This window comes from Microcaecilia unicolor, chromosome 11 (assembly GCF_901765095.1).
Source record: "Microcaecilia unicolor chromosome 11, aMicUni1.1, whole genome shotgun sequence".
NCBI lineage: Eukaryota > Metazoa > Chordata > Amphibia > Gymnophiona > Siphonopidae > Microcaecilia > Microcaecilia unicolor.
Window position 1 is genome coordinate 116,378,914 of NC_044041.1, and position 26,525 is coordinate 116,405,438.

The 26,525-nt window shown below is 48.5% G+C and overlaps 1 protein-coding gene across 7 annotated transcripts in view; it reads right to left on the reverse strand.

Moving 5' to 3' along the window:
- Nucleotides 1–162: 162 nt before the first annotated feature.
- The window catches only part of LOC115480439, a 57,858-nt gene continuing 31,495 nt past the window's right edge, over nucleotides 163–26,525 (reverse strand). For 2 of the 7 annotated variants that reach the window (XM_030219110.1, XM_030219112.1), the window contains exons 2-12: nucleotides 22,799–22,979; nucleotides 21,138–21,503; nucleotides 12,106–12,207; nucleotides 11,169–11,399; nucleotides 10,877–10,984; nucleotides 10,642–10,716; nucleotides 10,485–10,559; nucleotides 10,333–10,404; nucleotides 10,131–10,202; nucleotides 2,198–3,043; nucleotides 163–1,581 (exon numbers count right to left, since the gene is read on the reverse strand). In XM_030219110.1, the coding sequence (XP_030074970.1) occupies nucleotides 1,214–1,581; nucleotides 2,198–3,043; nucleotides 10,131–10,202; nucleotides 10,333–10,404; nucleotides 10,485–10,559; nucleotides 10,642–10,716; nucleotides 10,877–10,984; nucleotides 11,169–11,399; nucleotides 12,106–12,207; nucleotides 21,138–21,503; nucleotides 22,799–22,979 (2,496 nt within the window). In that variant the 3' untranslated portion in view covers nucleotides 163–1,213. The remainder of the gene's footprint in view (nucleotides 1,582–2,197; nucleotides 3,044–10,130; nucleotides 10,203–10,332; nucleotides 10,405–10,484; nucleotides 10,560–10,641; nucleotides 10,717–10,876; nucleotides 10,985–11,168; nucleotides 11,400–12,105; nucleotides 12,208–21,137; nucleotides 21,504–22,798; nucleotides 22,980–26,525) is intronic. The other 5 variants (XM_030219111.1, XM_030219114.1, XM_030219116.1 and 2 more) reach the window with 5 other exon arrangements.

Sequence of the window (26,525 nt, forward strand, 5' to 3'; positions counted from 1 at the left end):
AGAAGTAAAAAGATAGCACCAACTATATAGTCCCTCCATGTAAAAACTAGTTATTCCTAAAAGCCAAGGAACTGAAGGTTGCCAGCAAGCACATTTTTGGAAGCAAGTTGAGCAAAGGCACTGTTTTATTTTCTCCTTTTCATCCCTGCATGTTTGGGGGGGGGGGGGGGGGGGAATGACATTTTGCTGCCTTTCCTTAGAACTGACCTGCAAGTACACAGCTGTTATGGTGGGGTGGGATGCGGAAGAGAAGACCAACTCTGCTTCTCAGTCATGACCTGCAGCTTGTACACCATCCAACTTGTGAACAACATTGAGTAAAGGCTATAAAGTTTCTTTCTAACCCCCCTCCCCCCAAACATGAAACACATTACCTAGTGGCAGATCCTAGGATCCAGACTTTCCAGAAAAGAAAGAAATTTCCTCAAAGAACTTGCTTGAGAATTGTGCCCAGGAGAGGCAGACTGACTTGGGGGGGGGGGGGGGGGGGGGGAAGGGGGAGAAAGGCACACCAGTTTTGGGATGGTGCTGAGAGGAAAGGCCAGGTCCCACACAAATGGGAAGCAAGCAGAAATCCTGTTATATTTTAGGACAAAATACTGATGAGTTCAATAATGTGCTGGTTGCATTATTCAGGGGGTTGGAGACTACCAGCAGGCATAAACCAGGCCTTGCTGCTTACTGCAATGGTCTTGCTGCTTCTCCTGAAAAGCAGCTATCTGTGCATGGAACAGTGTGAAAGCCAGGGCTAGTAGTGCTGCCCATTCCAAGGGACATAGAAGCTTATTCTGGTAAAGCTGTTCACTTTTTTTTTTTGTAAGTTATGCTATCCTTCATGGATTCCCTTTGCAAAGAATTGAAAGGGCTCAGTCACATTTCATCAGTCAAAAAAGGGAGGGAATTGAAAAAAGGAATCACAAGAGCACGGGATACAGCTGATTTTCAGAGACTGGGTAGTGACGTGGATTTAATCCAACTCTGCTGTCATCCCTCTCACCCACCACATTTTACCCAGATGGCATCCATATAGACGCACCAGGAATTCTTTTGATAGGAGAATTTTAACAAAATGTAATAAAACAAGAAAACTGCCAAACCTAACCTGCCTAAGGACCTAGGGCCTCTGCCTGGCTCTTCAGAATCCAGTCACCGCAGGGAGCAGAAGCCCCCAGTAGGAATCTGTACAGTGCTCTCAGGCTCTTGTTCTTTGCCACTACATGCTAGTTCTTTGCTTTGCAGTGTTACGCTCTTTCTCCTGTCCAATGTGGCGGGTGTCTCCCCTCAGCCAGCTCTTCAGCAGCTGCTGCCTCTTCTCTGTGCTGAAGGTTAGGGAGCTGGGGTGGCGCCTCTGGGCATGGCGCTTGATGGTACAAATCCTCATGGAGCCCATGGACATGCCGCAGACCAAACACACCATCTTGTCACTATGCCAGTCATACTCCACCAGGTAGCGGGTGCGCCAGTGGTCCTGAAAGTAGCGCCGGTGAAGCACTGGTGAGATGCTTGGCTCAAGGCTCACATGCTTCAGTTCAGGAAGGCTTTCCTTTTCCAAAGTTTTATCAAGTTGGCATGGCTTCTTCCCTGTAGCATGGGATAAATATGGGTGTGGAATTATACAGTGGCATAGACCCATCCCCATATACTTCAGATGTGGCTATCAGGCCTTCATCAACCTCTCTTTCCTCTCACCTCACTGCATCCCTCCAATCATCCCCTGCAACTAGCTATACCATATAAATCACCACTCGATCTTCCATTGCACATTTACCCTAGCGTGTTCAAATTTTACCTCTCTCCCCCCATCCCGGCCCACTGCAGCAGTTAAAGAAACTCTTACGATATGCGTACAGCTCTGGAACCTTCTTTGCGCTCTACTACATTCCATCTCCTCTGACTCAACCTCTTGTTTATGGTATGGGTGGGGAACTGGATGAGATGTGGCAGAGTGCAGGATAGGCTCCAGGGTGTGTGTGTGTGTGTGTGTGTGTTCCCCCCCCCCCCCCCCCCAAACATTGCTGCTGCAGGCCTGGTGCAATACAGTGGCATGAAGAGGATATTCGAAAGAGGGAGAAATGTTGGACTACTAGGCGGAGGGGTAAGGAAGATAGAGGGTAACAGTCCAGCATCATCTCTATGTTGAGGGTCAAATTAAAGGAAACTGTAGAACAGTATGAGGGCACCCTCCTTGTTACTGTACCTGTTTTCTCAGGCAGGGCATTCTTGTCCATGGGCTCTGTCAGCAACTGGGGCCTCCGCAGCTCCCAGCTCTTCAAGATTGTCTGGCGCACCTGGTGGGGCAAATTGAGGGTATTAGAATGACAATCCTGGATGTGGCGCGTTATGGTGGCCAGACGCACCGTGGCCAGCATCTTCTCACACACCATGCACACCATCTGGCTTGTGCTAGTATCGTAGTCCATCAGGTACTCTTTCCGCCAGCCAGAGTAGAACTTCCTGCAAGGCACACAGTTCCTCTGGATCTTATTTCTCTGCCTTTTCCGTTGTTGTCTCGGAGCTACTGAGGTGTTATGAAATGTCCGTTTACCACCTCCTCCCCCTTGATGCGCAGAAGTTCCTGTGTTGCCATGGGATGAAGCCCTTGTTTTGACCATCAGAGGCCCTACATGACTAATTAATGCTTCTTCTGGTTTCCTTGTTGGAATATCTGTATCACTAGGTGATAAACTTCTTGTTCTCTTTTCTGCCAGAGCTGGAGACTTTGTATCACTATATCTCATCATCTTTTCTCCTGCTCCTCTGTGTAGAGGTTTTAGGTCACCATGCGGTGCCTTCTGTCTTCCTTTTGGTTGTGTGTTTTTATGCAAAGCCTGGTTGTGGGCAAGGGGTGGAGGTGGGCACAGGTTCTTGCCACGCTGGTGATTGGGAACGATGCCGTGACTCTTCCAGTATCTGAGGATGTACTGGATGGTAAATGTATTTTGGCGCAGTGCCTGCGCGATGCTGTAACAAGAATATCCCTTCATGTGCAGACAAACCACTCGGAAACCCAAATTAACTTGACAGGAGTATGCTGTCCTCATACCTGCAGGGGGAGGAGGAGTGAAGGCAGTCACAAAATTAGTAGCTGGAACTCTAAAAAGTCTCATCATCGCCACAAAAGGTCTCTAGATGTCTAGACTTGTGGGATTTTCATTAGATGCTGCTGCTTCTGCGTGGTTTTCCAAGTCCTAGAGCCTGACTCTTGCTAGTTAAATAGCACCTTTATTTCCCTCCCCCAACAAAGAACGCTCTGCATCACAGCAGAGAGGGAATAACTTTGCAAGCTGTATTTTGTCTCTCTCTCTCTCCCTGCTCACGACACCATCAGACTATCTGTTGATGTTAACAAAAAACAAACAAACCAAAAGTCAAATAAGAACTGCAGGTAATAAACAGAGCCCCAAATCCCCCCCCCCCCCCAAAAAAAAAGCCACCCACATATACATATAACAGCAGAAGATGACAACATTGCTCCATTTAGCCTGACCAGTTGTAATTGTAATTATTTCAGTTTGGGAGATAAATGTATAGGTTCTCACCACCACTATGTTTCTTTACCTGAATTTTCAATCCTTTTTTCCAAATGCCCTCCATATCAGTCCCAAGTATCCCTGAAGTCTGCTTAAGTACTGGCCTCTGCCACTGCTGATGGATGTCCATTTCAAGCTTCTCCATCTTCCTCTATGATTTTATACAAGGTAACATCCAGCCACCCTTTCATGTCTAATTATTATTATTTTTTAATAATCTACACCATTACCAATTGATCTGGTCTCCCCATGCTCACTGAAGTTTGGGTTTTAATCATGGTCACCCATGCAAGTTAGCCCAGGGACAAGCAGTGCCTTTCTCCAAGTCTATCTCAATATATGTACCAAACAATTAAGAAAATCATACAAAATATTTTAAATAATTGTTGATCAGATCCTCAGATGGCCCATGAGTATATAATTTCTTTGAACTCAACACTGGCCAAATTCCTCATTGATCCAATCTTATCAATTTTTTATATTTTCTTATATTCACTTTCCCAGTTGAAATCTTGTAAGTGGAAATAAGTTTTGTGGAATATTTCAACTGGGAAAGTGAATATAAGAAAATATAAAAAACAGATAAGATTGGATCAATGAGGAATTTGGCCAGTGTTGAGTTCAAAGAAATTATATACTCATGGGCCATCTGAGGATCTGATCAACAATTATTTAAAATATTTTGCATGATGGTACTGAATTGTTTGATTTTTTGAAAAAAATTTTTTTTATAACTTTCATGAACATTTTACAAGCATAACTCTTAAACAAGCAAAACAGAAGATGAAAAACCACAAATCCTCCTCGGACCACAACTATGGGGGAGTGACCTAAATAAGGATAAGGAGCTCCACCAAAGGAAATAATGCCAAAAGGTATAATTTATAACATGAAGAAATCCAAGTCTTCCTAACAGCAGTCCAAAATAGAAAGCCTTTTAATCTTTGAGCTTCAGGAACTTTGGAGGGGATCAACAAATCATACTTAATAATGCTATTATTTAGTTATTTTCTTTAAATCAAGGAAGGCTCTTAACTGATCAGGAACACAGAACACATATGTATCCCTAGATATTTAATCAACTGCAAGCGCAGTTCCCAATAATAGAACTTTGTGTTTCATAGCTAAGAACATTTTTCAACAAACCTGAGTTGTGTAGCAACATCAGGGTACATACATATTTTACAAACATAAAACAGCACTTTGGAGTTACGAAAAAAAAAAAGTTTCATTACTGCATTTAAATCCTGCCCAAATACAAATGAAATTATTAACATAGCTCTACCGATATCATCAGATAAAGATGAACCCAATATCTCAGATATATTTAATTGTGCATAGTTTTTATTCCGAGTTTCTTGCCTTGTTCATTCTTTTCTGGAGTCTTGGAAGGTAAAAAGTAAATTCTATTTACAGGCAGTATATTCTCTGGTGTGAATTTTAAAACTTCCATAAGGTGTCTTCTCAAGACAAAAAACCACAATAGCAGAGTGATACTGTCTATATCAAAATTTCAAAAATCAAAAAAGGGGGAAAAATCTCAACTAGTGCGGCAATTAAGAAGTTCATTTGCATTCAAATATATTTGCACGCACAACAAGTCATCATAGACTAAAAAACCCCCGTTGAAAAAACAAATTTTTTGAAAATTTTATTGTGCTAGTTCAAAAATAGAACCTGTGCATGACTGTCCTTTCAAATTGCGTGTAAATCACTCATATCTAGTGTCCACAGCCACAGCGTTACTTATCTTTATCTTTATGGCCTGGGACACAGCCTGTTCCTGCGTGTAGATTCCGACGGTCCCGTTTCGCAATCCTTCCTCAGGGAACCATACCACGGAACATTGAAGCAATGGTGACACGCCAGGTTAGACGATACATCAACCTGGCTTGTCACCATTGCTTCAATTGGCTGACCGGAGCCACCACGTGAGACTGTCCCTGGCCCGGCTCGACCAATGAAGGCATCGTTGATAATCCAGCGACGTCAGCGACCATTTGCTCAAAAGGAAATTCTGAAGAGGCCGCATGTGAGCCTTTGCCCATGGAATGACCTCCAAGGTTGCTGTCATGGAACAGAGGAGCTGAACATAGTCCCACACTCGGGAAGCGCGATGACTCAATAAGGTCCGTACCTGAGAAAGCAATTTGATCCTTCACCCCTCGGGGAGAAACATCTTCCCCCGCTTCGTATCGAATTGCACTCCAAGATACTCCAGACTCTTGAGTAGGAACCAGATGACTCTTGTCCATATTGACCACCCAACCTAAGGATTGCAACACCGCAATCACTCGGTCGGTGACCATTCAACTCTCCTCTGCTGTCACCGCCCGAATCAGCCAGTCGTCGAGATATGGATGCACTCATATCCCCTCCTTCCGCAGGAACGCTGCCGCCACCACCACCATGACCTTGGAAAAAGTGCATGGGGTAGTGGCCGTTCCGAAAGGAAGGGCCAGAAACTGGAAGTGCTGACCCAGCACCGCAAATCTGAGAAATCTCTGATGGGGCTGCCAAATGGGAATGTGCAGATAAGCTTCCCTCAAATCGAGAGCCGTCAAAAACTCGCCTGGTTGAACAGCCGCAATAACTGCCCTTAATGTCTCCATGCGGAAGTGACGAACCCGCAAAAACTGGTTTACTTTTCTGAGATCAAGAATAGGCTGAAAAGCCCCTCCCTTCTTTGGAACCACAAAGAAGATGGAGTACGAACCTGTGCGCCTTTCGAGAGGAGGAACAGGCACGATTGTGAGACCTGCTAAGGATAGAGGCTAACGCTGCAGAACCGCTGTCCTCTTGGCCTGCGATACACTGCGGGACTCCAGAAAAAAATCTGTGACGGGAGAGAAGAATTCTAGCTTGTAACCTTCTCGCACCACATCGAGGACCCACTGGTCTGAAGTAATTCTGGCCCACTCTGGAAGAAACAGAGAAAGCCGACCACCGATCTGCTCTCATCCCGAGTGGCCCTGTGCCCCATCATTGGGAGGCCCGAGAAGGAGCCCCCTGACGAGAGGGGGATCCAGCCGGACGCTTCTCATTGCAAAAGGAAGAACGCTGCCCAAAACGAGCACGCTGAAAGGCTGCGTTGGACTGCCCCGGGCGATACCGTTGTGTCTCTCTGAAGAGTGACCTCGAGGCTCCCTGCCTGGAAGTAGACTTGGGTCTATCCTCCGGAAGATGCTGAGATTTGGAATCCCCCAAATCTTTAACAATCTTTTCTAGGTCTTCCTCAAAAAGCAATTTCCCTCGGAAAGGCAATTTAATGAGCCGTTGCTTAGAGGCCATATCTGCGGCCCAATGACGGAGCCACAGAAGACGCCGAGAGGAAACGGTCAAGGCCATGAGTTTGGCCGAAGCACGGACCAAATCATACAAGGCATCCGCCAAGTACGCCAGCCCAATATCCATCAGTGACATCTGAGGAGTTCCCGGAATATCAGACTCCGAAATTGAATCCATGACAGAATGTAGCCAACTGAGACAAGATCTAGCTGCATAAAAACTACAAACAGATGCTTGAAGTGTCAAAGCGGCCACTTCAAAGGCACGTTTTAAAGAGGCCTCTAGCCGTCTGTCTTGCATATCCTTAAGTGCCACACCATCTTCCACTGGAAGAGTAGTCTTCTTAGTGACTGCCGTTACCAGGGCATCCACCCTAGGTAGAGCAAACTGCTCTAAAAGGTCCGCTGAAACCGGATACAGCCTGGCCATAGCCCTGGCTACTTTCAGCCCCCCATCCGGATCTGCCCACTGGGCCGAAATCAACTCTTCAATAGCTTCATGTACCGGAAAGGCCTTAGAAGGTCGTCTGGTACTAGCCATCTCGGAGTTGACCGCCTGAGAAGCCGCAACCTCAGGGTCCTCTACATTCAGGGCTTCCAGCGCCTGAGAGATAAAGGAGGACAACCTCCTTATGGAAAATTCTCACAGTGGAAGAGTCTTCCGGTTGGTCAGTGAGGACACCGTCCTCCACGTCCTCTTCCCCCATCTGCTCCGAGAGAGCCACCACAGAGGAAGCTGCAGGCCACAGGATCCCTCCTCAGACCCCAAAGAATCACCAGGCTTTGGGCGGGAAGGGGGCCACCGCTCCGTCGAGTCCCACCAAATCAGCGCACCCTGCGCTGCAAAGGCCCCCCCCCCCCCCCCGCCGAACGCTGTTTCCCGCATCGGGAATAGCGTTTTACCGCCTCCGCTGCCATCACACATATCCAAACAGGAACCCAGCAGGACTTACTCCGGACCGGGAAAGCGTGGGAACTGACAGCTGAGCCGAAGAAAAAAAAACTCTCCGATTCCACTTCAAGGCAGGCTCAGACAAGCAGGCAACAGAAAACAGGACTCGGACAGCAGTAACACAAACCTGCTCTCAGCAAAAACACACTTCCCTGTGCTTCTGTTTCTCTTTTAAATGAATTCTATGGTTCTCTTTTTTTTTTTTTTTTTTTAGTGAGGAGGCAGAAACAAACAGGGAAGGAAAGGAACAGCAAAAGCCTGTTCAGAGGGAATTTGAGGTGCAGCAGGGACCCAGCAACTGCATATGCTGCCAAAGGGGACAACACCAGTCTGCCACCCCCCGGCTCAAACTGGCTACCGGCCCAGGAGCACCCTCAGAGGCCTTGGGCCCAGGAGCTGGAGAAAAAGCCATCCACCAACTGCTGAGATAGATACTAACTGAGGAAGGAGCTGGCCATCTGGCATCACTTGCCTTTAGTTTGTTTATCTCTATCTCCACCTGCTGGTAGGTGGACTTAACCCACTAGTTTCTGGATTCATCTGCTGCAAGTGACAAGGAATGCTTTCACAATCGTCTGGCTACATTGGGCCCAGGAGAGTCAATGACATGTGCTAAGTCACAATGAAGCAGAGAACAGGAGTGGGAAACGAATCCAGGCGCTTCAAACAAAAACTAGGGGACACCGAATATGAAATTCAAACTTTAATTGATGACTTTAGATGATGACTTGACATGGTACCACGTTTCAGGAGTCTCTTGAAGGTACTGTGAAAATGACAGTCACAAATAAATAAGTCTTCTGTTGTAAAAATAGCAGTCAAAAATGAGCTTATCTTTAAAGACTCAGTTGCTGATAGAGGTCTTGAAAAACACTGTTCATGAAGAAAGTAGATAAGTCTCAAAGATCAGCTCTACGTTACTGCTATTTTTACAACAGAAGACATATTTATTTGTGACTGTCATTTTCACAATATCTTTAAGAGACTCCTGAAACAGTACCATGTCGAGTCATCAATTAAAGTTTGAATTTCATATTTGGTGTCCTTTGGTTTCTGTTTTAAGTGCCTGGATCCGTTTCTTACTCCTTTTCCCTGCTTTGCGCTTTCCCGTGGGATTCAGGTGTTCTTTCCCCACTTGTGGTTTGTTTGTACTTCTACATCACAATAAGCCACAGTAGGAACTGATCTTGGATCCCCAGATTCAAAGAACGATGCTATAATCATTAGGCTGCCCCTACACCAACTGCCTTCTTAAATATCTGGCACATTCTTGCTACTGCTGTTAGCATTAAAACCACTCACTTGTGCAGTTACCCCTTGGTTGCCCCCATGGCCTGTGGTACCAGTAGGTTCCACTTCTGTAATCCCTTCCACTCAGTTTATCCCAAAACTTTTGAAGTCATTGCCCATCATGAGAAAGCATTCCAGGTTTTCACAAAAGAGGGAGAGAAACTAATTTTCCGAGTCTACGCCCCTGTAGTTTCATCTCATGACCCCATAGTTCATCAGCCCACTTCTCACTGTAAAAGGTTTATTAATTGTGCATTATTAGTACTGCTCAGTATTCTAGGTATCCTTAATCACTTTCTACCTCCCCTCTCCTCTAGAGACATCTATTTTTAGGTTCTTCATACAGCTTTTGGTGCATGTCACTCTCTAAATCACCAAGCCTATCTATATCCTTTCTGAAGTACAGCACTCAAAACTGATTGCTTCATTGTACGTGATGTGGACAGAAGCATTATCACCTCTTTTTCTACTAGCTATACCTCTGAATTTCAAAATTACCAGCACCTTTTCATTATCCTGGAGATCAGACACTATCATTCCCTGTTCTCAATCCAGGTTGGTACAGACACAGCCAGCCCAATCATAAGAAATATTAGGCATTCTCCTAGGGCAGCATTTCTTTTGGGGGTGGGTATGGTGGTGCCAAAGCAAGACTATGGGTCCCAAAACTCAAACTCAAAGAAAGAGGAGGTGATTTATGCAGTAGGAAAGGTGGGAAGTAGCCTATTCACCCAGATTATTCTCACCCCTCCTCCCCAGGTCTATACTTCTCCCTCAGACCTGTGAGCTTTACACTTTCTGGGGAACATGTTATTAACCAGAGAAAACTGAGGTATCAGGAATTTGGGTCCTTTTTTTTTTTACACTCACACTGGCTTTTGAACTGCAAACACTTTTTAAAGCAGCATCTGCAGCTGTAGAATTAGAGTGGTCAGGGACACAGACTGGAGGTGGTTCTCTTCTAAATGGCTGGCGATGTCATCTGTCCACAGCAAAGTCCCACTTGCAGTCACTGGCAGCTGTGCTCACACACACACACATGGTGACCGACACTCGGTAGCTGTAACTTACCTTGTTTCCCCATTTTCTCTGATGGATGCTTAACGTGAACTGACAGCCCCCTCTTCTGGTTCTTGCTCGGCTCTGTAATGAAAAAGTCTTTGCCACTGATGGTATGAGTTTGACACCCACACAGTGACCGACACTCTGTAGCTGTAACTTACACACACACACATACACACATGGTGACCGACACTCGGTAGCTGTAACTTACCTTGTTTCCCCATTTTCTCTGATGGATGCTTAACGTGAACTGACAGCCCCCTCTTCTGGTTCTTGCTCGGCTCTGTAATGAGAAAGTCTTTGCCACTGATGGTATCAGTTTGACACACACACAGTGACCGACACTCTGTAGCTGTAACTTACCTAGTCTCCTCATTTTCTCTGCTGGATGCTTAACGCGAACTGACAGCCCCCTCTTCTTCTGGTTCTTGCTTGGCTCTGTAATGAGAAAATCTTTGCCACAGATGGTATGAACTTGACACACAAACACGGTGACCAACACTCGGTAGCTGTAACTTACCTAGTTCCTGCATTTTCTCTGGTGGATGCTTGACGCAAACTGACAGCCCTCTCTTCTTCTGGTTCTTGCTCGGCTCTGAAATGAGAAAGTCTTTGCCACCGATGGTATGAAACTGACACAAGAAACTTAAGCAAAGAGGTGATGTGGGGGTGTTGTATGGCTCAAAGAGAGCTACATAAGATATAAACTTTGGGCCTTTACTGCACTAAACCTCCTCCTTACCCGCTACACACACCTGCCTTGCCTCTGGAGTACAGTCGAAGGATGAATCCCTTGGGGAAGCTGCCATCTGTGAATACTCGAATCTCAGCAGGTGCCAGGTTTATGGGGGCATACTTTATACCTGTGGGGTGAAAGGGAGTAATGTGAGGGTGTGTGCGCCACCTCTCTACCCCAAGTCATTTCTGATGCATGCAGACTTCTTGTCACCACCACCTCTAATTTGAAAACACAGAATCAGTATCTTGATTCTTAACTCTAAAATCACTGGATACACGCAAGGAAAAGAGACAGGGATGACTAACTACCTCTGCATTCACCCTGTTGGTAGCTAAATGTGGCCCTCCTCTCCTGGTGACAGGCTTTCAGAGGCCCAAGAACCTGTTTCATGTGTCCAGGGGGGAGCATGAGGCAATTCTGTCTACCTTGGCCCTGATAACAGGGGTATGTCTGGACTGTGCTTGGCCGTGGATTCTTCTTCCCCTTCTCTTTAGGCTGTCTTGGCCTCTTTGCTGCTGTCCCCTTGCTTTTTTTTGGTCCTGCAATGAAAATGCACAGCTATTCTTCAGCTGGCTAGTCGAGTGCAAGCTACGAACAAGCAGAACAAATAAAAGCTTCCAAGTAGACAGGTCAGGGACCTGATCTGACAGTGAACTGCCAAACTACATCAGACCACGGGTCCCTTTCACCCAGCATCCTGTCTCCAATGGGAACAAACAGCGGGTACTCAGAAGCATATTATACTCGGGGGCACGTGTGGAGTCAGAGGTGTCGGACAGGGTGTGACCAAAGGACAAAAAATAAATGTATAGTATAAGCATTGGCTTATTGCAACAGACACCTGCGCTATTACGCTTACGAAATTCAAGACATCCACACGTATGAAACTTCCCAGGTCCTGCGACTTACAGACAACTATACAGCAAAATCATCACTGTAACATGAGAAGCTGGGAATGGGTTTGTTGTATGAGACCTGAAAGTGATAAATAAGGCCAGCGAGACAGCGTACAGCTCAGTGGTTAGAGCTGCAGGCTGAGAGCCAAGGAAGCCAGGGTTCAAATCCCACGGCTGCTCCTGGTCACCCTGGACATCACTTAACCCTCCATTGTTTCAGGTACAAGCTTTGACTGCAAGCCCTCTGGGGTCGGGGAAATGCCTACTAAACCTGAACATAACTCATCTTGAGCTACTACTGGGAAGAGCCCTCAGCTGGTTCGGGAGCAGGTAAGGAGGCAGCACTCACCCGAGCGCTTTGGCACTTTCCCTCTGGCTTGCATGTGCTTGCTGTTTGTTGGCTGCTCCTCTGGGTCAATGGATACCTCAATTTCAGCAGGTGCAGAGTTGCCTAGTGAAGGAATGTTAGAAATTACCACTAATACCTTGTTTTCCCACATTACAGGATTTGGAGGGAATGGTAAAGGAAAGAGACAGGGAAAACAGATCTATCAATCAGAACCAACCAAGGAGTTCATAGCTATCAGCTGGGAGAGAGCAATGGGGGTAGAATGCGACATCAGTTATTAATCCCTTGATTCTATAAAGGTCGCCAAAAATTGCATGTGCAATCTTAGGTGCGTTCCCAATTTGCATGCGCAATTTAATTGGACAAAGCAATCAGTGCAAATTATTGGCTTTTAACAAGCAATTACTGGCACTAGTAAGATTTCATTGGGACCAATGTGCCTAAAATTTACGCACGGTCCAAAAAAAGGGGACACGGAAATGGGAGGGTCACGGGTATTTTAGGGCAGAACACGGGTTTGGCTTTGAGTTAGGGGCGTAATTATAGAATAATGGTGCTCCGCGCGTAGGCACAGGCATTCGAACCATGTTTTTGTTGGCGAAAATAGCCGCACCTAAATTTAAGCACGACTCTCCACCGGGGCGGAGCCAGACTTCGGCGGGAGGGGGGTCCAGAGCCTGAGGTGAGGGGGCACATTTTAGCCTCCCCCCCTGCCGGCACCAACTTTGACCCCCCCTCCCGCCACCAACCCTCCCCCGCCGTCGCCTACCTTTGCTGGCGGGGGACCCCAACCTCCGCCATCTGAGGTCCTCTTCTTCCTTCGTTCTGTTTGTGAGTCTGACATCCTGCACGTTATATAATGCAGGACGTCAGACTCACAGAAACAGAACGAAGCCTTGCAGATCAGCTGATCTGCAAGGCTTCAGTCTGTTTCTGCGAGTCTGACGTCCTGCCCGCTGTACGAGCAGGACGTCAGACTCACAAACAGAATGAAGGAAGAAAAGGACCTCGCCTGGCGGGGGTTGGGTTCCCCCGCCAGCAAAGGTAGGCGATGGCGGGGGAGGGTTGGCAGCGGGGTCGAGAGGATCCTCGGCAGGGGGGTCCAGGGCCAAATCTACGGGGCCCCAATATCCCCATGGCCCCAAGTAGCTACGCCACTGCTCTCCACTTGAGCATGTTTTCTATAAACCAGTGTAGCTTACAGAATACCATTTAAATGGGTATTTTTTAATGCCTATTTTTTTAGGCACTATATATAAATCTAGCCCTAAATGTACTGCTCAAAATAAGACAAACCAAATGAAAGAAGGGAGAGCTAAACCACCGTATGACAAGAAACAGATTCAAATACCCATGAGGAAAGCCTGCATTGTTGCCTGCGCTGGGACTGAGAGCGCGCGCGCATGTATATGTGTGAAAAGTTTTAAGGTTAAATGTTTTTTTTTTATTGGTGATAAAATTACCTTGGTAATTTTCTTTCCTTTAGTCACAGCAGATGAATCCATTAACTGATGGGTTATGTCCGCCTACCAGCAGGTGGAGATAGAGAACACTGAAAAACCATAGTGCTCTAAGGACGGCTAGCTCCATCTGCCTTCAGTATTCGAAACTTCCAAACCAGAGTGTATCCTCAAAGTAGAATAACATGAACTTTCTTGAATAACATGAACTTTCTTCACAGCGAACGAATGCCCCAGAACCGGAGCAATAATCACACAAAGGAGGGACGATCTCAACCTCCTGTAACAGAACAGAAATCTGAAGACTGTTTTCCAACTTCTCTCAATGAGGGAACATGTCTGCAGGAAACAACTGAACAAATAGACAGACAGGGAGGGATCATGGATTTCTGCTGTGACTAAAGGAAAGAAAATTACCAAGGTAAGAACCTAATTTTCCCTTCCTTGTCATCAGCAGCAGATGAATCCATTAACTGATGGGATGTACAAAAGCACTCCCTAGTTAGGGCGGGAATCTGTCACTCCCCGAGCAAGCACTTGCTCCAAACTGCGCGTCCCGCTTTGCTGCAATATCCAGCCTGTAATGCCGGACGAAGGAGAGCTTAGAAGCCCAAGTAGCCGCACTACAGATCTCCACGAAGAGGAAATCGCTCTCGTGGAATGCGCTTTAAATGCGTCAGGCGGAGACCGCCCTGACAGCAAATATGCAGAAAAAATGACTTTCTTGAGCCAACGGGCCATAGTGGTCTTAGACGCCGGAGACCCTCTTCGAGGACCTGACAACAAGACAAAAAGATGATCAGAGGTCCTGAAGTCATCTGACATTTGCAGATACTGCAAGAGAACCCTGCGAACATCCAGAAGATGTAACTGCCCAAAAGATTCCGGAAACTCCTCCCTAGTAAAAAGGAGGGCAGATAAATGGGCTGGTTTAGGTGAAACACTGAAACCACCTTAGACAGGAAGGAAGGCACAGTACGCACCGTAACTCTGGACTCTGAGAATTGCAGAAAGGGATCTCTACAGGACAGAGCCTGTAGTTCAGACACACGTCTCGCCGAAGTTATGGCCACCAAAAAGACTGTCTTTAGAGTAGAGAGTTGCACGGGGACAGAAATCCTACCCATCCCCACCCGTCCCTGCTGGAATCTTACCCGTCCCCACCCATCCCCGCTGGAATCTTACCCGTCCCCACCCATCCCCGCAAAAATTAAAACCATTCCAACCCGTCCCCACCCGTCCCCGCAAGAATTTAACCCATCCCCACCCATCCCCGTAAGAATTTAATAGTACATAAAAGAAAGTTCCAGTCAGCTCCCTTTCTGGATTTGAGCCACAGCACTGTAGGCAAGGAAGGAATAGAAGCTGGAACTTGGAACACTCTGGTGCGCACATGTAAGATTTGTCTCTGATTCACTGGCAGTGTGTTCTGAGGATGAGTCCATTCACGCCACATGCACGCGCCAGTAGGTCAAGTGACATCTGATTCTCGTGCCTGTGTCAGAGCTGAGGTCTGTGCACCAGCCTGGGAGCAAAGAGGATTAACAGTAACATAGTAAGTGACAGCAAATAAACCTGAACGGTCCATCCACTCTGCCCAATAGTCACACTCATGATCAATTCATCATTAAATCAACGAGTGTGATATTATATACTTGATTATGGTCTTTCTTTCGTGTTTCTGGAACAAAGACCACAGGAGTCTATCTGGCCCCATCCTTATGTTCCAACTGCTGGAGTTGCCATCGAAGCCCACTCCAGCCTATTCATGTTCTCATTTGTGGGACACAGACCGTAAAAGTCTGTCCAACACTGTCCTTATGTTCCAGCCACTGAAGTTGCTGTCTAAGCCCTTTCCAGCCCATCCTACACCAGATTGCCATGTATGAGACACAGACCATACAAGTCTGCCAGGTATCAGCTCTAGTTCATCACAGCCAGAGTCGCCATATAAGTGTCACTTGACATATCCACACACATGCAGCCATTTAAGGTTAGCTTTTATATAACTTCCATTTTCTAATTAGAGATCCTCTGTGTTCATCCCACGCCTTTTTGAATTCCGTCATCATTTGTGACTCTACCACCTCCTTAATGGAAGACTTTCCACATTTATGCTGTTAAAGCAAGGAAGAAGAGGAGGAAGAGACAGCACTCAAATAAATTGGTATTCGGTAGATGAGAGGCTGGTGCAGGTGCAGCTTACACTTCCACGGGAAGCCCACAGAACTGGTTCCATCCCCGCGGGAACCCCGCAGGAACTGCCTCCGTCCCCGCGGGAACCCCGCAGAACTGCTTCCATCCCCGCGGGAACCCCGCAGGAACTGCCTCTGTCCCCGCGGGAATCCCGCGGGTTCCGCGGGATTCCTGCGGGGACGGAAGCCGTGCAGCTCTCTACTTTAGAGTAACATCCTTCTCTGAAGCTTGCCTCAACGGCTCGAAGGGCGAACATTGAAACGCCTTCAACACCAGCCCCAGGTTCCAAGCCGGACACGGCAGTCGCACTGGTGGGCGAAGCCAGAGCGCCCCTCTTAGAAATCGGGCAACGTCCTGATGAGCGGCCGGGGAATGGCCAGCGACCTTCCCTTGAAAGCATGCCAATGCTGCCACTTGCAGTCGCAGGGAATTGTGGCCAAGTCTCTTTGTAAACCAGCCTGCAAAAACTCCAGTATTGGTGAGACTGTAGCCCTCGTGGGTGTGATCGCCTTTGAAACACACCACACCTCAAACTGGCGCCAGATCCAAGCATAAGCAACGGAAGTGGACCGCTTGCGGGCCTGCAAGAGAGTGGAGATGACTTTGTTAGAACAGCCTTTGTCTCTCAATTGCACCCTCTCAAGAGCCATGCCGTAAGACCAAAGCGGCAGGGATTCTCCATGGTCACCGGGCCCTGCAACAACAGGCTTGGTACCACAGGCAAAGGAAGAGGGGCCTCCACCAGCATCTGCCGGAGGTCCGCGTACCACGGCCGCCTAGGCCAATCCGGGGCAATGTGAATCACCACTCCTTGATGTAGCCGAATTCGCAGGAGGACTTGCCCTATCAAGGGCCAAGGAGGGAACACATACAGGAGGCCCGGAGGCCAGGGTTGAGCCAAGGCATCCAACCCCGCCGAGCGAGGATCTCTCCGTCTGCTGAAAAAGCACGGGACTTTGGCATTTGCGCTTGACGCCATTAGATCCGTTATGGGCGTTCCCCATTTGGCACAGATCTGAAGAAACACTTCGTCTGCCAGTTCCCACTCCGCTGGGTCGATTTGATGCCTTAGAAAATCGGCTTGCACGTTGCTCTGACCTATGTGAGCTGCTGACAGAAGCTGCAGAGGTAGCTCGGCCCAGTGGCAAATCTGAGCGGCCTCCGCAGCCAGTGCTCTGCACTGAGTGCCGCCCTGTCATATTGTCCGAACGAACTCTGACAGCCAGCCCCTCCAGAGTCTTGTGAAAGGCCAGAAAAGCCTGGAATATCGCTCTCAGTTCCAAGCGATTGATGGACCACCCCGATTCCGCCGGTGTCCACAGGCCCTGGGCATAGCTTCCCTTGAAATGTGCTCCCCAGCCGACCAGGCTGGCATCGGTTATCACCAGGCACCAAGAGGGAAGCGCCAGTGGCATTCCTCGCCGCAGCATGCTGTCGAGAGCCACCACTCCATACTGAACCGGGCCGCAGGGAACCACGTGAGTCTGCGTTGATAATCCTGGGACATTGGAGACCATCGTTGAAGCAGGGCAATCTGCAGAGGTCTCAAGTGCACTCTCGCCCACGGTACTACCTCTAAAGTGGCTGTCATCAACCCCAGCAGCTGGACAAAGTCCCAAGCTCGCGGGCGAGGCATCCGCAGGAGCAGACGGACCTGATTCTGAAGCTTGCACCGCCTTTGGTTGGGTAGAAAGACAAACCCCGAGGCCGTGTTGAACCGGACCCCCAAATATTCGAGAGATTGAGAGGGGGTCAGGTGACTTTTGGGTATATTGACGACCCAGCCCAGAGATTGCAGTACTGAGACCACTCTGGCTGTGGCCAGACGACTTTCTTCTGCCGAATCCGCTGTGATGAGCCAGTCGTCAAGGTACGGGTGAACCCGGATACCCTGTCACCTGAGAAAAGCAGCTACTACCACCATAACCTTGGAAAAGGTGCGGGGAGCTGTGGCGAGGCCAAAAGGCAAGGCCTGAAACTGGAAATGTTTTCCCAACACCACAAACCGGAGAAACCGTTGATGCGGGGGCCAAATAGGAATGTGCAAGTAAGCTTCTTTTAGGTCCAGAGACGTGAGAAATTCTCCTGGCTGTACCGCCGCAATGACGGAGTGCAGGGTTTCCATGCAAAAATGTCGCACTCTTAGAGCCTCGTTTACTGACCTTAAGTCGAGGATCGGTCAGAAAAAACCCCCTTTTCGAGGCACCACAAAGTAAATGGAGTTGCGACCGCAACTGCGTTCGGCGGGAGGCACAGGGATCACCGCTCCAAGGTGCAACAAGACTTGTAAGGTCTCCTCTACCGCTGCTCCTTTGACGGCAGTACCACATCGGGACTCCACAAACACGTCTCTCACCAGGGCGCTGAATTCCAATCGGTAACCTTCTCTGCTCAGGTGCAGGACCCACTGATCGGAAGTAATCTTGGTCCATTCCTCGAGAAAGAGGGATAGACGTCCTCCTACTGAACGAATCGTAGGACCGGCGCCCAGTCATTGAGGGGGCCGCCCCTGAACTCCAGGCCTTGAACTGGCCGCAGCGGAATGCTTGTCCGAGCGAAACGAGTTCTTCTGTTGAAAACGGGCACGTTGAGAAACCCCAGCAGAGCGCCCCGGGCGATACCTGCGAGCTTCACGGAAGCGAAGTCTGGAAGAGTAGGGCCACACAGAACCCTTGGAAGAAGGCCTCGGCCAATCCTCGGGTAAGCGCTGGGGCTTAGGGTCCCCCAGGTCTTTCACAATCTTCTCCAATTCCTCTCCAAATAACAGGAGGCCCTGAAAGGGTAACCTCACCAGCCTTTGCTTAGAGGCCATGTCAGTCGCCCAATGCCGCAGCCAAAGAAGGCGGCGGGCAGAAAACGCCACAGACATCTGTTTAGCCGAAGCTCTGACCAGATCATAAAGGGAGTCAGCCAAAAATGACAGGGCCGACTCCATCCGCGGGGCAACCTCAGAGAGGGGCCCTACACCATCCGCGGGCTGTTCCACCGCCTGTTGTAACCAGGAAAGACATGCCCGGGCTGCATAGGAACGGCAAATAGACGCCCTTAAGGCAAGGTCCGCAATTTCAAAGGACTGCTTCAGCATGGATTCCAACCGGTGGGTCCTGCATGTCTTTCAAAGCGACCCCTCCCTCTACTGGAAGAGTGGTCTTTTTAGTCACCGCCGTGACCAACGCATCCACTTTAGGCATCCCCAAAGGGGCCAAGTGCTCCTCACTTAGAGGGTAAAGCTGACCCATAGCCCTGGCCACTTTCAAAGGCCCTTCGGGTTCAGACTATTTAAAATAAGCTCTTGGATGGAGTCATGCACAGGAAAGGCTCGAGCAGGCTTCTTAGTACTCGCCGTCCTCGGATTACCAGAGGAGGCCTCGCCCTTGGCAGGATCATCAATCGAGAGGGCCTGCAAGGCATCCGAAATGAGCGCTGGCAGCTCATTGCGGTGGAAAATCCTCACCGCACTGGGATCATCCAGATCCAGTGGCAAACCAGCACTTTCCTCTGGCTCTTCAGACCAAGAGACCCTGCCAGAACCCTCAGAATCCACACCGCCCGACCACGGGGGGGGGGAAAGGGGAAGTGTGCCACTCTCCGACGGAGAATTTACCCATCTATGTTTTGCGTCCTTACAACGCTCAGGGGAATCAGCCAGCCCCGGGCCATCAACACCCGGGGGGAAACCTGGTAGCAGCACACTGTCAGACACGTGTGGCAGAGCTCTTTTCAGTATGAAAGCTTTATGCATTAAAAGCACAAACTCTGGGGAGAAACACTCACCCTGACCCTCCGTCGCCGAATCAGGAGAAATGGGAATGGGAGCTCCTCTGGTAGCCTCTAACCGAGGCATCCCCCTGCACTCAGACTCCTCTGGAACACCGAGGGTCGAGGCGTGCGGCGCTTCCAAAATGGCGCCCGCTGCCAGTTCCATTGAGCGGGAAGAATCATCACTCACCATGCTCATACCAGCTCTAGCGTCTAAAGAGCACATCTTACAAAGCCCCGCTGCTGATCTACGTTTACCACAATGGGAGCAGCGTTTAACTGCTTCAGCAGCCATCGTCTGACCGGATGGAGTTATATAAGTAAAATGGTGGCTTCGCGCAAAAACTTACCCCGATCGGAATAGCGTCCGCGGGACCTCCCCGGAGGAGCTGGGCACCACTCTCACCTCAAAAGACCAAGTCAAATGAGCTCCGGTCAAGCTGCACATGGAAAATAGCCTCAGAATAGCCACGCAGAACCAATGCGTCTTTTCTTTTTTTTTTAACGCTGTGAGGAAAGTTGGAGGCAGGCAGCAACAGAGGTACTCCGGTAGGCAGGGGGACGGGTAAGGCAGAGAAAGGGCGAACCTATATGCCTTCAAAGTGGGCACCATCAGCCACAACACCCCTGCTTCAACTGGCAAAAGCACAGGAGCCACCCCAGGCAGAAATTTTCCAGGAGCTGATCAAGCTACGTCCACACCTGCTGGGAGATAGAGCAATACTGAAGTCAGATGGAGCTAGCCGTCCTTAGAGCACTATGGTTTTTCAGTGTTCTCTATCTCCACCTGCTGGTAGGCGGACATAACCCATCAGTTAATGGATTCATCTGCTGCTGATGACAAGGAATAATACAAATACACATATTTGCACAGGAAAACTGCGAGAGGAGTACAACACCAAAACATGAGAAAATCACCATACTATTTTCAAGGCGAAGTACCCAACTGCCCCCATTCCTTCCTCCAAACAATGGTTTAACAGTTATGATTGAGGAAAACACAAAGGAATGGTGTCTGAATTTATTCCTCCCCCCCTACCTGTGCCCAAAACCCACCCACTTCCTAATATAGAATCTCAAAATTCCAGATATTAAACCAAGAATATTAATAGAGAGAAAAAATAAACCCAAGAATAAAAAACAAGAGTAAAACCATACCCCAACAGCAACTCACGAAGAAACATGAAATGCTGAAGTGCCTGGATTCTCATAATACCCCAGAACTACGTGGGAAAAAGGGGAAACAAAGAGAGATGCAAAAAAAAAAAAAAAAAAATCAAAATATTGTGTGGTTGCCTACAACGCGCACCAGACAAGGACCCTCCCTCCCCCAAGTAGCATGAAAGACCCCCAACAGCACCGGGAAACTGACATATATCAAATGCATTAAGAATTAAACTCTAGGCTCTGTGAGGCATTGTGTGTAAACATCCCACGTCTTACAAAAAAAACAAGAAACAAATCCCAGAACCCAACAACTATTTCTTATCTAGCATGTCTCTGTTCAAGAAGCATCAAAGCATGAAAACGGTTCCTACATGTGTGAAAAGTTTAAACCATCCTCGCCCGTGTTCTAGCCCTTCCTACAGATGCCCAGTTCAAAAGCTGCAGTAGTACCTGCATTGCAGGAAATGCCACTTGAGGTAGGGGTGCAAAGCAGTGGCTTGTCCACAGTCCCTTCTGTCAACACCAGGCTCTCCTTCGAAGCATCCATATAGCAGCCCTTCTGTGCCACACTGCAGCACAAAGCACGTGAGCGACACTGCAGCACGTGCTCCCTGACATCTGCGAGAGTGCAAGCTGCCACCATTTGCCCACACATCCTGCACATGAGCTCCTGGCTCCCATTCTGCTGCTTCCAGAGCCAGGGACCCGTTGGGATCAGTGTATCAGGGCCTATCTGTTCCAGCTTCTGCTCTGACGCTTCCCAGGTAGCTTCTGCCTTTAAGATTTCTGGAGCCTTAGGACAAGCTGCTTCTCCTACTAGAGGTGATAAAAGAAGAGAAGTGGTGCTTAGATGGGCAGTGGGAGAGTAGGTGCCAGAAGTTCATGAGAACTGCATGGCAATCGATGGAGATAGGACAACATTCATTACCAACATTCAGCGAGTCTGGCACAAGGAACATTCCGATGTGAACATAGAAAAACACAATCTTCGCTAACTCAAAGGAGCAACAAGGAACACAGCGAAGATGACACAGAAAAGGTCTTAGACGATGTGTAAAAAGTCCACTTTACTGAGTGAGTCCAGAACAAATTTTGAACACGTGACGTATCACTACAGACCCTGTACAACTTATCCTTGGAGCATTTAGCATCATACAAGAAGTTTCTGTTGGGAAGCAGATTGATACACAATTTGTTTCTACAGACTATTCCATAAGAACATTAAGACTCCTGAGGCAGACCGGTTGGCCGAAACACGGCCATGTCGAGTCACCTCGAGTTCCCACATTGTTCTGGACTCGCTCAATAAAGTGGACTTTTTTACACATCGTCTAAGACCTTCTTTTCTGTGACCTTTTCGTTGTGTTCTTTGTTGCTACAAGGAACGTTCCGCCATCTCTGAATGAGGGTTTAAAAGACTGAGTCACAAATTACATTGGGTCAGCTCAGGAATTTCATTCCCACAGGAAGACAAACTGGTAAAATAGCTTATTAGCAATGGAAAGTGTTTCAAACAGTGCCTCATTAAGCTGTCAATTGAACACTGGTGAAGGTGAGATGGAGAGTAGCAAACAGGTTTTCAATGTCAAAAGAGCAATCTCACTTTTCACTGATTAGTCTGGAACTTCTGATTTCTGGGGCACAGACTTACAAAATTATTGGTGTGGAACAAATTGAATTTAGCTACATACCAACAGCCCACATTTTCCAAGTGGAATTCAAACAAGGTGATTACCACACAGGTAGCAGATTTAAAACAGGCTTAAGGGTTTTCAATCAACACATAATTAAATTGAAAATTAGCAGTCAGATTCCAGAAGGTAAGTCTATCAGCCATTATTCTGCGAACATTTTTAGGTGTCTCCACCTCCCACTTCTGGGAGCGAGAAGCATAAAATAGCCTTTCCTATTTGGGATCTGACAATATTTCCAAGTGATCCAGACTGGCCACTAATCAGAAACAGGATCTTAGGCTTGATGGACCAAAGCAACACTGCATGCCTTATGTTCTGCTGCAGCACGTAAGAGGCCAACATTTTGAGAAAGATGTCTGCTTTTCAAAACTCTGCTGCCAGTAGGGCAGCGAGAAGGAAACCTTGAGTTTGGCCTACCTGCCTCCTTGGTGATCTCATTTGCTTCCTCCTGCTTGATGGATTGTGTGGAGCAAAGGTGCAGTGGACGGCTGCAGGTTTCAATGGGGACCTCTTCTTCTTCATGCTTCAGACTAACTGCTACCCAGTCTGGCATCAGCTCCACTTTAACATCCATCACGGGCGTAAAACCACAGCTGAGCTGCAGAGAGGCCAAGTTTAAAAAGTATGACCCTATAGCAGTATGTTCCCTCTAAGCTGTACGTGGCACACAGATCAGGAACCCTGTGCCCATGGCAAAACATAGTACGCACAAGAAAATATAGTATGACAAATTTTAATTAGGTGTTATAAAGCAGCACAAACTGAACTCTTTGATGTTTTCTAATTATTTAAAAACAAATGGTCTGCTTATAATATAGAATTACTTTCATTAAAACAATTACATAATCCTATGTTATTTGCATTATACTTGCTGAGGTGCACTTGGCTTGTAATGCACAAATTTGAACTCAACTTATAAAAGACTGCAGAAAAGAAGGCACGAGCTGCCCAGGTTTCCCACAGAAGAACAAAGGCTTTTTTGACTGTCTGGAACTGTTATTTACATAATATCTCACTCAAGGCCAGAAGTGCAGTTTTGAATAAATTTCAGAGAATCTCATGATTTGGTTATTGTTCAATGAATGATAGGTTGTCCCGGGGTCTTCTAGGTTGGGGTGGGGAGGCAAGGCGTGGGTAAGGAAATACTAGACATGCACATCTCAACAGACTGCCTGAAGTCATAAGAGTCCAGACATCGGGCCATCTTAGTTATATTTTTTCCAAGGGTAAGGGTTCTGGGGTTGGGTGGCAATGGGAAGTTTACAACAAATTGGGATCACATGTTTCTTCTGATTTATACTGTATAATGCTTTTTATTGTTTTGTTATTATTATGTACTGGACCGTTGCTTTGTCTGGTTCTTTTCATCCGGAATAAAAGCTGTTTAACCTTAAAAGATTGCAGAAAAGGTAAAATTATGTATCATACCTGATAATTTTCTTTCCATTAATCATAGCTGATCAATCCATAGACTGGTGGGTTGTGTCCATCTACCAGCAGGTGGAGATAGAGAGCAATCCTTTTGCCTCCCTATATGTGGTCATGTGCTGCCGGAAACTCCTCAGTATGTCGAGATCAAGGCTCCATTCGCAGGACTCAGCACTTAGAGAATTACACCCACAAAGGGACACTCTGCCCAACTCACCACCGCCGAAACGGGGGAGGGGAATCAACCCAGCTCATCCCCACACAAGTGGGGGAGGGGAATCCGTCCAGCTCATCCCCGCGGAGCGGGGGAGGGACACCACCCCGCCGATGCGGGGGGATCTGGCTTATCCTGCAACCGCAACCGCGGGAGGAGCTGACTGACCCTAACACCGCCGAAGCGGGAGGGGTACAAAGCTGCCCTACAGCCGCACGAAGCGGGAGGGAGCGCCGGCAGAATTTAGGTCTCAATCCAGCCCCGTAAAACGGAGGGGAGAGGAATGCAGCAGCTCACTGTAACACAAAATCGTCTCAACTCCTGAAGAATCCAATTGAAAAAACTTGAACACGAAGTCCTCCTGAACAGGAACTGAAGACTAAACTTGAACCTGAAATGCAACCAGAATAAAAACAGTACAGATATCTGGGAGGGGCTATGGATTGATCAGCTATGATTAATGGAAAGAAAATTATCAGGTATGATACATAAATTTACCTTCCATATCATCATGCTGATCAATCCATAGACTGGTGGGATGTACCGACGCAGTACTCATCTAGGGCGGGACATAGAAATCCCTGACCGCAACACTGAAGCTCCAAACCGGGCCTCCGCCCGAGCAGCCACAGTCAAGCGGTAATGCCTAGAGAAGGTATGAGCTGATGCCCAAGTTGCCGCCTTGCAAATCTCTTCCAAGGAGACGGACCCGGTCTCCGCCATCGAGGCCGCCTGAGCTCTAGTGGAGTGAGCCTTCAGCCGGATAGACGGCACCTTCCCTGCGGCCACATAAGCCGCTGCAATGGCTTCCTTGACCCACCTTGCCACTGTAGGCTTAGCAGCCTGCAGACCCTTACGAGGACCTGCAAACAGGACAAACAGATGATCCGACTTCCGGAAATCATTGGTCACTTCTAAGTATCTGATGATGACTCGTCTCACATCTAGATATTTGAGAGCAGAGTACTCCTCTGGGTAGTCCTCCCTACGAAAGGATGGGAGACAGAGCTGCTGATTCACATGGAAGCGAGAAACAATCTTGGGCAGGAAGGAAGGCACTGTGCGAATAGACACTCCTGCCTCAGTGAACTGCAGAAAGGGCTCTCGACATGATAGCGCCTGGAGCTCGGAAACTCTTCTGGCTGAAGTGATAGCCACCAAAAAGACTGCTTTCAACGTCAGGTCTTTCAGAGATGCCCTCGACAAGGGTTCAAAAGGCGGGTTCTGCAAGGCTCTTAACACCAGATTGAGATTCCACGCAGGTACCACTGAGTGCAGAGGAGGGCGCAGGTGATTAACTCCCTTGAGAAAGCACACCACATCTGGCTGCGAAGCCAGGGAAGCACCCTTCAGGCGGCCCCTGAAGCAAGCCAGGGCCGCTACCTGGACTTTAAGGGAACTGAGCGACAGGCCTTTCTCCAGGCCTTCTTGCAGGAACGCCAACACTGAAGAAATTGGAGCAGTGAAGGGAGAAAGGGAGCCTGCCTCACACCACGATGCAAAGGTACGCCAAACCCTGGCGTAAGCAGTAGAAGTAGAGCGCTTCCTCGCTCTCAGCATAGTGGCTATGACCTTGTCTGAGAAGCCCTTCTTCCTCAGACGCTGCCACTCAATAGCCAGGCCGTAAGACCAAAGGGGGAGGGATTCTCCATCACCAAGGGACCCTGATGCAACAGGCCCTGCTCCGCTGGCAGCCGCAGAGGGCCGTCCACTGAGAGTCTGATCAAGTCCGCATACCAGGGACGTCTGGGCCAGTCCGGACCCACCAGGATTACCCGGCCCGGATGCTTTGCCACCCGGTCTAGCACCCTGCCCAACATGGGCCAGGGCGGGAACACATAGAGAAGCTCCTGTGTCGGCCACTGTTGGAGAAGAGCATCTACTCCCAGAGATCGAGGGTCCCGTCCTCTGCTGAAAAAGCGCGGCACTTGGCAATTGGCCGATGACGCCATCAGATCTAGGCTCGGCTGGCCCCAGCGCTTCGTGATGTCCAAGAACGCCTGAGCCGATAACTGCCACTCTCCGGGATCCAAGGTATGGCGACTGAGAAAGTCCGCCTTGACATTCATGACTCCGGCAATGTGGGCCGCCGACAGCTGTTCCAGGTTCACTTCCGCCCACTGGCATAGATTCATGGCCTCCTTGGCTAGAGGGGCGCTCTTGGTACCTCCCTGGCGATTGACATAGGCCACAGCTGTGGCATTGTCCGACAGGACCCGTACTGGCTTCAACGCCAGTACCGGGAGAAACTCCAAAAGCGCCAACCGAATGGCTCTGAGTTCCAGGAGGTTGATAGACCACTTTGCCTCTGCAGGAGACCAGAGCCCCTGCGCTGTCCTTCCCAAGCAGTGGGCTCCCCAGCCCGTCAAAGAGGCGTCCGTCGTGACGACAATCCACTCCGGGGTCAAAAGAGGCATTCCTGCGGACAACTTGTCTGTCCTCAGCCACCAGCTCAGCATCTTGTGCACCGCTGGGTCCAAGGGAAGGCGCACAGTGTAATCC